The sequence below is a fragment of the Bemisia tabaci genome, unplaced genomic scaffold (assembly GCF_918797505.1).
Source record: "Bemisia tabaci unplaced genomic scaffold, PGI_BMITA_v3".
In the NCBI taxonomy this organism is placed as follows: Eukaryota; Metazoa; Arthropoda; class Insecta; order Hemiptera; family Aleyrodidae; genus Bemisia; species Bemisia tabaci.
The window spans coordinates 3147-14106 of NW_027311789.1; the positions used below are offsets into that span (position 1 = coordinate 3147).

Sequence of the window (10960 nt, forward strand, 5' to 3'; positions counted from 1 at the left end):
GGAATAGCACATGGTAGTAAATGCATTCGCAAACCAAGAGAATAGAATTCACGATTACCTCGCTCGTTAGAAAATATCGACTGAATCGTAAATCGGCAAAGAAAATTAAACTCGAGTTACTTGATCAGTATAGCTTGACATGACAAATATGTAATGTAAGTACAAGGTGACAGGCTCATACTTAGGTGTGTCCGTCGTCAAGAAGTGAAAGAGAGATAATTTACCTGTGTTCGATGAAACTGAGTATAGTCAAGTAGACGCCGATAATACAATCGATTCTTCGTTAAGAATCATGAAAAGTAGATCAAATTAAGTTTTCATTTTTAAATTCACGGCATGGCATGGCTTGGCTGGCTGGGTGGAATGGTGGATTGAATTGAACAATGGTCCGGAGTTCCGAGTGCGAGTTGGACATCGAACAGTTGGACGAGGGACCATTCCGCGGTTCCGCCTTTTGCCTTTTTATCGAGGTTGCGTATGAAAATGAGTGAAAATCAGCCACTATAATGATTATAGAGAGCCAGTTTTTGTATTTTAATCCTTTTGAAAACATTTGCCTGATAATTATTTAGATAATAAATACAACCCTGGAAGTATGAGAAGTATCGGCAAGGAACGATTATTCCAGGAACTAGGAACATCTTCACTAAAGTTAGGTTATATTATATTTATCTCTCACAGTCTCACATCACCTCAAGAAAGCAAGTCAAGTAAGTAATTTAATGAATAATTTTTCACTTTCACACCTTTCACAAAAGAATCAAGGACAATTAAAGTTTTGTTGCACCCATTTCCTCTCTTGTACTACATTTGACCGGTGTCTAATTTTAAAGTACCTATCTGGAACTACTTACGAAAGCTTCTATAAGAATGAACCGCTCTACGTATCAGATGTTTCAACTCAATGTATACTGGCAATCAGGTTATCCATCAACATTCAAAATTTAAAATTTTATTGACTGGTGGAATGTATTTTATTCAGTGGCTCAGACCTGTAAGTAGTAAAATGTTCCGTTTGTAAATGTTTCTTGGCCCTCCCTCCATAAGGAAGGGTCTTGCTCTCATTCTAAATTCGTTCTGTTATCAAAAGGTGGTTGATATATTGTTACGTAGTTTATTGTCTGTCTCCAAGGACGGCCATTAACCACAGGTAGATCAATTTGATGATCTGTCTCCCGCTTTGTATTTTTGCAGATCGACACTTCCAGGAGCTTGCCTCATCAGATGTACATTGCTGCTCAGTGCCATTTGCTCTATGCCTGTAGATGTTTCCTGTCATGTGTGGAAGGAACGTCGGGTAGAGAATCGATGGCTACCTTAATATCATCAATGACCGTAGTAAATCGTGAAATTATTTAAGCTGTAGATCTATGATGTCGCATCTTTTGAAAAATGCTTTCTCCTCTAAAACTAAACTGAAAAATCGTGTTGTGTCAGTGCTTTTCTGAGAGTGGTGTTCTGTATTGATCAGCTATTAAATCATGGTGCTAATTTTTCTCTTACGTTAAAGAGTGCTTTAGATATTTTTACAATGCACTCATCGTGTTTTCAAAAGTTCCTTCGTACCTGCACCAGTTCTAATCGGAAATTTGGATTTATTGTCTTCAAGTGGATTTTTCTGACCCAGTGGATTACAGATTTGAGCGAGTTGGTGAGTGTTGTTTGTTCATTTTCTATTTTATTGAGTATTTCTGCATGACAGATGTCATCCATTATTACTTTGCACGATGCATATTTAGCTGAAAGATTCTCTTTACACATGCCTAGTGGAAGATACATGTGTGTTTAGAACTGCTAACATGCGAACTTTGAAAAACTACGCTGCTATGATATAGAAAATCCTACAAGTCCAAGAAGGTCTATGCGCTGATATCAATTACATACTGACATATACCCGTCAAACAAGTTCCCATGGCTGTCATAGATGGCCTGCCCACAAAGTATGTCTGAAAGGGTGGCCCTAATTTTCATCAAGGAGCTTTGAGTACACCATGTACTTTTTAAGATTATTGTGCTTATTATTGCTTTCACTTGAGTGTAGATGTAAGTACATACTAAGCTTTTATCCATCATACATTTTGGCACATTTCTTTAATTATTGAGCTTCATAAAATTTCAGGTACTTGATTTTCAGGGGCTGAGATCGAAATCATATCATTAAAAAAAATTGGTTCCAGCAATTCTTTTCAAATTCTTTACAAAAAAATTTAGAGGATTTAATAACTGAAGATAAAAACATAACATGCATCACCCTGATATGGGGATCTTCTTCACCTCCTTTCTAAACATACGCCTGAGAAGAAAAAATTTGACTGCTAATGCAACCCGCAACAATGATCGTATAGCTCTTCTTTCGGTTTTTTTCCTTTTTCCCTTCATTCCCCCCCCCCCTTCCAAAACTTAAGATTTTTCCTTTTCATGTCATAATGAGCCCATAGCACAGAAGTTTTCAAAAATGATTGGAATTCACGAAATTTCATTTTATGAAGTTACATATAAAATCTTGCATCTCTGGTTTGAACCGTATACCGAGTATAATTCCTTGGCGCGCACCTTGCGGAGCGCCTTTAACATCGTAGTTATGCTTCAAACGCGACACTCTCGCTCCGATGTGTAATTTTCGCATGTTGCGCATGTCGGAGCGTATGTCCAGTTTAGAATTGCCCAAAAATTGAAAGATTTTAAAGCCGCGAAATTCATGTTTAAATCCGCAATTTTTATTTCCATGCCGAACTGAGAAGGGGATTTTCAATTCCATGAAGGCTTGATGGAAATGACTTGGTTTCCGTGTGAGTTGCATGGAAGTGTTATGAGTTCCATGTCGAGCTCACAAGGAAATATTTTCATTTCCATGAAGACTTGATGGAAATGACTTGGTTTCCGTGCGAGTTGCATGGAAACGTTATGATTTCCATGTCGAGCTCACAAGGAAATGTTTTCATTTCCATGACGGCTTGATGGTAATAGTAGAGGGGAAATGCCGATTTGCAAACACCTGAGATGTCGAAATGTAACCTAACCTAAGTTCAGTGTTGCCGTGTGACCTAACCCAAGTACAGCGTTGCCGTGTGACCTAACCTAACCTAACCTAACCCAACCCAACCTAACCTAACCTAACCTAACCAAACCTAACCTAACCTAACCTAAGTCCATTTCAGTCGCGGGTTGCGTGCCTCGCCGACCTAAGGTGCAGATATGCGGGTTGCATACCTTACGGACGGGAGGCGTCCTATGTTGGTCGCGCACCTCGCCGACGATCAGCGATAATTTGTGATGTGCATTCCTCACGAACCCATGAAATGCTGGTTGCATACCTTACGGACTGGAGGCGTTCTATGTTGGTCGCGCACCTCGCCGGTGGTCAGGGATAATTTGTGAATTGCATTCCTTACGAATCTCCTGAAATGCGGGTTGCATACCTTACGGGAGTAAGGCGTTAACATGCGGGTTGCATACCTTACGGAAGTAAGGCGCTAATACGCGGGTTGCATACCTTACGAGAGGACGGCGTTTACCTAGCCTAACCTCTACACCCCCCTCAAATGGATGACGTCATCCCACCCGCACTTTGATGTTCCCGCGCCGATTCAGGTGATCCTCTGTCAACTCCTCCTCCGGCCGCCGTTCAGGGTGCGACCAAGTTTAAACCGGCGTGGCCCGCTTCGCGATTTATCGATTGATCTGTCATTTAAACCTATGAAAAAAGATCGATTATCAGGGTGCTCGCAGCGAACACCTTAATAATGACTTGGTTTCCATGTGAGTTTCATGGAAACGTTATGATTTCCATGTCGAAGGACATGGAAGTCAGACGATTTCCATGAAATCACATGGAAATCGGGTCATTTCCACGTGAATCCACATGGAACATTTTTAGCAGGGTTTCTAAGTTTTGAATGAACAATACATTAAAACTTAAATAAAAATAAAACGTATTCCCCGGTGTTTAAGTGCTGATGATGATGCAATGATAATAAGGTGGAAACGGAAACGCGCTATTGACGTAATCGAGTTTAAACGAGTGTAATCGATCATAATAATGGGTGGTAAAGAAAGTACATATCTCAACATCTAAATAAGACCCCAAGTGTGTGTGACCCTGTGTGTATCCGTTCTCTAGAGTACCTTTATAGACAGAGTATGGCCATTTCTGTTCCGGTTTTTCATTGGTCGCGAGCGAATAGGCTGACACGATGCTCTTAGGGCCGTAAATAAACAAACAATATGGCCGTTATCAGCAAGCAAGATTGAGGTTATGCACATCTTACATCCTCCTGTGATAAAGGTGAAAGGCAATTTAACCATGTTTTCATGTGTTTTTTGTGTGCTATTCGTAGATATGCTCGTTTAAATAATTGTTACTGCCGCATAATTGAAATTTTTGTCAAATTTAGCTTCTCATCGATGTTACGGTAAGCCGCCATCTTGTTTGTTTATTTACGGCTCTTAGAGCATCATGAAGCCTAAAAACTCGTTGACCAATCAAAAAGCGGAACAGTTTTCCTGTAGTAAAAAGATACGAATGGCCATACTCTGTCTATGAAGGTACTCTACCGTTTTCCAGTGTGTCTTTAATAACAGTTTCTTGAAGGTATTCTTCATACATTCACCAGCCAGATTCAATGATTTTAATATTTTTTTCGTAGGTCTCGAGCCTACCATTTCCGGATTGGAACAAACCCCCAAGCAATGACCGAATCAAGTAGTGTGTTGACAGGTAACGTTAGAGTAAATTTGTATTTTCTTTGCTTTTAAATTTACGTATTTTTCACACAGCTTAAATCTGTGAATGATGCTCGTAAGATCATTTATACGTTCATACTATGCTTATTTCAATTTATCAATTAAAAAAAAGATCGATTAAAAAATCCCAAGGAACGAAAACTACGAAGTAACTCTTAGTTTAGTGCCCGCGTAGGGCTTACAATCACGTTAAAAAAATTACAAAACTTTGACAAAGTACACCGCCTGCACCACACAACAGTTGCAGGAAGGTTCATTTTCAAGGACTTATGTCTTTATGAGATGGTATATATTTTTGTTTTTTTGAGGAAAAGTAGGGAAATTATAAAACATTTCAAAGAGGCATTATGAGAGGCATTTTATGGCATGGAAAGAAGTCTCTGCCTTGTCTGAAATTCGATGGAAATAAAGTATGAAGTGGAGCTGCATGATTTCAACATTTTTTCTGTCAGGTCTCAAGCCGATGAAATCGACTTTTACGGTGAGGGAACCACCTGTAGAAACAAAATCCCAAGTTACAACCCCTGAATCAACTGTGTCAAGAGGCAAAGTCAGAGCAGATATTTTTTTTCTGCGCGTTTGAATGTCCTAACGTATTTTTCATAATATTTAAATCTATTCATGATACAAGTAGAATAAATTCATCGATTGAACAATCCCGAGGAGCGGAGACTGCTGATAAATAACTTCTCTACGCACCTATAGTATGTGCGTATAGCTCAGCATCACCAGGTTAGAAGAACATACAATTGAGGAAAAAAGCACCTGTGCCACCTAGCAGTTGCAAAAGAGGTCAACAACTTTCAAAGTGATATTTTAAGAGCGTTTGTATGAGGATGTGCTCTCTTCACTTATTGCTCAACTCAATGACAGTAAGCATTGACCAATAGAATGCGGCGCCATGTTCGCAGTATCGCGAAAGTTTGTGTTTTTGAGTTTATTTTGTCACCTGTATTTGTTTCAACCGTTGGAAGTTTTCTTCGTGCTGTGGTGTAATATAACTCTAAGCTTTAATTCGTTTACAATCAGACACTTGGTTCATAACCTTTACTTTCGATTTTTGCACGCACAAGTTCGAACTCTTTGAAATTATATCATCGGTGTCCGGATGACGTCACAAAACCTTTTCTCACTTGTCGGATGGGTTGATTAATGTGTAACTAAGATGATCTTTAGGGCCTTAAAGACGTCACTTGACGGATCTGTGCAATTTTCCAACTTAGCAGTGGAGCAAATCATGCAAAAATCATTGAAATTTCCTCGTTACTAATGGACCAATTTTAGATTTCTAAGGCTTGTTCCAAAGTCGAGGAGTTTTTCCAACGATACTTAGTTACCAAGACGTTTAAAAGATTCAAATGAAGTGAGATTTAGAGGAGATTGCACATTCAGAAGAGGGGGGGGGGGTCTTGTCCAACAATAAGTCACGATGCCTAACAAAGAGGCGGTTGTGCCTCGAATAAAGAAAAATTTAAAAAATAAAAAAAGAATATTCAAAGACGGAACTTAATTTTTGGCCACTGATTAAAAAATCTATAAAGAGGGGTAAGAGCAGGGAAGAGCTTTCTTGAGAGTTTTGTGGTAGAGAATATGGGTGAGAGATCCCATGATGGAGGTCCGCGAAGCTATAATTAGAGAGGAGTAAGAGATGAGTAAAACCTGAGAGCAAGTGATTTATGAATTACTTCACATATCCCACGGATTATTCAATATGTATGCACACTTATTCAAATTCGTCACTAACGTTCATTGAATTTATGTCACGGAAGTATCCAGCCTCCATTTGACTGAATAATATTATGAATTGCCCACACATTTTTGTATCCAAACTTAGCGAATTTTGAATAAAAATACTGATTTCAAATTTCAGGTGAAAGTAGTGGTGGAAGATACCCAAGACGTGCCCTTCCGCATAAAAATTACAAAGAACCCTCTGTTCCTGATGAGGACACTTTGATCTGTAAGTTCATTTTTCTCTGTGTGCTTTCAGAATACGCCACTAGAAAAGATTCGAATTTAATTATTCAGATATATAGCCATAGGGTTCCTCCATAAAATTACGCGTAGAACACGATTCTCGCAATTACTGCACTGGAAAAAAAATATCGGTGAATTTACTAAGAAAAGGTTAAAATTACTAAGAATTCAGGGTTCTATTTGATCCCAGTTTTTTCCTAGTAAAATTACCATTCATGGAATTCGTAATTTTACCGAGAAAGCTCGGTAAAATTATTGACTTTCTCGGTAATTTTACTGGACCCCGGTAAAAACGCCAATATTTTTTATCGACTGTGGTAGAATTACCGAGATAAAATGGCAAAGTTACCGGGATTTGATTACCAATAAAAGTGGTATTCTTACCTGAAAAAAACAGTAAAAATACCGGTTTTTAAGCAAGCTTACCAGTCTGTCTTGGTAAAATTACCAATAATTGGTAAAAAAAGTGAGATGGTAAAGGTACCAACGGACCGTGGTAAAAACGCCGAAAATTTTTTTTTAGTGCGCAATTAATTTCTAACCAAGATTTAAACGTTCTCACAAGCCACAATTGGACGTACTCATGCTAAAGGGAACTATGTCTTGCGCAATCCCTATGCACATAGTTCCTTTTAGCATAAATACGTCCAATTACGAAAAATTATAATTTCCGCTCTTGATAGAAATCCAGGTTCACGTGAATGCCATCGCCGGCAACGGTCCGGCGGAATTTCCTAGAACGATTTTTGCAGGCTTCTTAATTGAGAAATTTTCCTTTCCCGCCGTGCGTTGATCAAAATCCACGCAACAAGCTACAGCTGCGCCGAAGCGCCAAGATATAGGTTGTCATATTTTCATACCGTACACTGGAAAAAAAAACACATTGGATCTAGAGTCCAGACTCTCGAAAACATTGACAAGAAAAAGGACCCTTGGTTCAATCAGATTTAAGCTTAAATCAGAAGAAAATCCGCTCAAATTAAGAGGCTTGGTTCTTGATTTAAGCTCAAATCTGATTGAATCAAGAGGATTTTTTCTTGTCGATGTTTTTAAGAGTCTGGACTCTAGCTCCAATGTGTTTTTTTTTCCAGTGTAGAGACTGTTACGGTAAAGTTTAGTATGTGATTTAACTCAAGTAGGTAATTTTGTTCATGAGCAGGAAGTTTGAATCAATGCAGCAAAAAATGCTATTATCTTGTTTGGAAGTTAAATTTAACCATTCCCGTTGCAAGAATCGCGTTCTATACGTGAAATTTATATGCGAAAAAATATGTTACGATGCTTAAATTCTCACGTTGTCCAGAGGTCCACTTGCAAGCCTTTAATTACCGTGGCGACTTTCCGTTATTATTTTTTATGTGACTTAAAAGCCGGAATGCAACTCACGCATTCTATGTATTGTATTCTCTACCCTACGGCAGTTAATTATTTAACCAACCGTATAGGAACCAGCTGAAATGGATGAGAATTAATGGTGATTGAAAGGTACGGGTGAGCAACCACTGAATTTAAACAGGAATTGGAATGTTTTGAATTCGAAATAGAAACTCGTCTAGAAATACAAAACGAGTCAACAGCAACGGAGTAAATACCAGATCTGCGCTTTTCTTTGACTAAAATATTTACTATAGGCATTTTATTTATTATAATAACAAATGAAACCTCAGTGAAAATAGAGAAAAGATAGCTTGATTTGATAAAACGGAATTTTTCCCTTTGGAAACTATACCGATTCAATTAATTATTTTTTTTCTGAACAAAGGCTATAACATTCGATTGTTTTAATTACTATGTATAATTTTTTTTTGCACGTAAATGGATGAGATAGCTCTTAATACAACAACTCAACTAGCTGGAAACCCGCGTGTTGTGTGGTGCCGCGACTTCGTTGGACCTAAAATAACCGAGAAAAAAAGTCTAGTTCGGTAGGTCCGGGCCACCCTGTATATAAATTTTTGGCGTCCTTCATCAGCTCATAATAATATTAAAAACTACCGTAAGTAACAAACAAAATACAAAAAGTTTCAGTGTTGCTATATTTCACTTGACTTTATTCATTTACTCAGGAAAGGTTTCAGAAAACTCACTAAAATTTTTAGAATGAAACGTTTGCCCGTTGCCGAAGAGAGAAATGCATTTTTCAAGTCAAACATTACAACACTGCTAAGAAGTTAAGACCCGATGGCTTCAGTTATCCGTTTGCGCACTGTACCATCGCAATCTACTAAATCATGTGAAGAGATCATAATAGTAATAATACTCCAAAAAAACAAAAAAACACACGAGTTAGACTTACAGGTTTTTATGCAGCGAAGCTCACTGTCTAAATGTATAGTATTAGGTACACCGGCCAAATTAATTAATCGTTGACTTTTCGTATAGGTAAGCCTAGGTACTTTATTACTTGATTACTTCGTTTGGTTTTTACAGATTGCGATTCATGCCACGACTTTGTCGAAGGAGGTTGCAACATTCACAAGATGATCCATGTAAAGGATACACCTGTAAGTGTGAAATATCAGACTTCTAGGGATTATTGAACATAATATTAATAGAAATCCCCGAAAAAATGTGTATCAATGTCAGTGCAGCTGTAACACAAAAGGCACGGAGAGAGAAAATGATGGCAAAACTTAAGGGGGACAAACAGTGCAACTTCATCGTATGGCAAAGTTTCTTCGATAATCCATTCATTTTATGAAAGACAGCTGCAAATTTTCTTTAGAAATTTTTAATGAGTATTTTTTGTGTGATTTTACCAATTTTTTTTAACTTTTTGCTGTAAAATGTAAATCCGTTGATGAATAAAACATATGTTGTCAGGTCCTCCTCCCCCCTTCACTCGCCTGGAACGCAAAATGGATTCCCCTGCCCCTAAAAATTGCGTAATGTTTGGCCTTTCATAATTACGTATATTGAAGTAACTTGGAAAATGCAAATTATCAAATAAAATAAGTTTTTTGAACAAGACCAAAATGGTCAGTGAGAATGGTACCGATGACTCAGGGTGGAATATGGTCATCCTCGTTACATAGTTCCAAAATCTTCAAAATTCTGAAATATGCCGGCATGATCTTCGATCCTTTCGGGTCCCTCCTAGTACCTCCATGAAATTGTTTGTGAATATTTTTAAATGACTTAAAATTAAACTTCATGTATAATCACGAGTAAAAGAGAAACTGTTAGTTGATAATATTTGGAACATATTAGACATGAGCGAACATTTGCGGCTTCACAATTTTGTGGCATTTCTTGTATTTAGCCATCGACAACAAGGGCAGTGAGTAGGAAGCAAGGGTAATGAAATCGGAAATTCTCTGCGACTGTTGAGCTACATTTTGTAACCAAAAACTGTGAGCATTGGACTGTTGCTAGAATTTTGCACTTGCCGCACCTCCAACTTTTATAGAACATTTATTAATATCAGATCAATAATTGACATTTACAAGGGTAATTTTTTTCAGTCCGTCAACACTTTTTTGGCGTGTAAATCTATTTTATTACATTATTTCGCACCCCTCCCCCCCCCCCGCACTTTTCTCCCCGTGTGTCTGATTGTATATAATGAACTAACATTGTATCAGAGACATGTTAAAATCTCTCTCACATTTTTGTCTGACAATCAGTTTCCGAGGTGAATCCATCATTATGTCACCCCATTCAATAAGCTAATAATATCTATCTCTCGTTATACTCTAATTTTTACAGGTTCCGATCGACAAGGATGATAAGCTACGCGCTCTAAAAACTGTGCCGGAAGGTTTGATGGTCGGCGTCTCGTCAATTCCAGGAGCAGGAGACGGTGTCTGGACTATTAAGACCATCAAAAAGGATACCCTGTTTGGCCCTTACGAAGGTGTTTATAAGAAGAAATCTAGTTTAAATAATTATAGTTGGGAGGTAAGAATCACTGATAGGATGATTATGTTCCATGAAATTTCATGAGATCGGTATTTTTTCAGATCAGCCGGAATTGCTGAGTTGTTTATATAAATTATACGAGGATGCAAAAAAAAAAAAATCCTTTCCAACTTACCCAGGATCCTGATATTTAGTTTCCTTTATTTCACGAATCAGCCAAAAATACACGCTGACTAATGATCTACCGATATCAAAGAGCGCTAAAAATTTGCCAGATAAAGGGAAATGAACGCGTATGAACGTCAACCAATATTTTAGAGATCATGGGCTAAGAAGAGAGGAACTAAGCACGCGCTGGCTCATAATTGAATTTTTTTTT

The 10960-nt window shown here is 38.0% G+C and overlaps 1 protein-coding gene across 1 annotated transcript; it reads left to right on the plus strand.

Annotated features, from left to right (window-relative positions):
- Positions 1–4549: 4549 nt before the first annotated feature.
- On the plus strand, positions 4550–10666 carry LOC109033350 (histone-lysine N-methyltransferase PRDM7). The gene is made up of 4 exons (XM_072305968.1): positions 4550–4717; positions 6614–6703; positions 9151–9224; positions 10429–10666. The coding sequence occupies exons 1-4, from the start codon at positions 4690–4692 to the stop codon at positions 10663–10665; spliced, it is 429 nt and encodes a 142-aa protein (XP_072162069.1). The 5' UTR covers positions 4550–4689; the 3' UTR covers position 10666.
- Positions 10667–10960: the final 294 nt, after the last annotated feature.

Coding starts and splice junctions, on each gene's coding strand:
- LOC109033350 (XM_072305968.1), top strand. CDS start 4,690: ATGACCGAATCAAGTAGTGTGTTGACAG. Junction 6,704..9,150: donor TGATGAGGACACTTTGATCT/GTAAGTTCATTT, acceptor TGGTTTTTACAG/ATTGCGATTCATGCCACGAC. Junction 9,225..10,428: donor TCCATGTAAAGGATACACCT/GTAAGTGTGAAA, acceptor TAATTTTTACAG/GTTCCGATCGACAAGGATGA.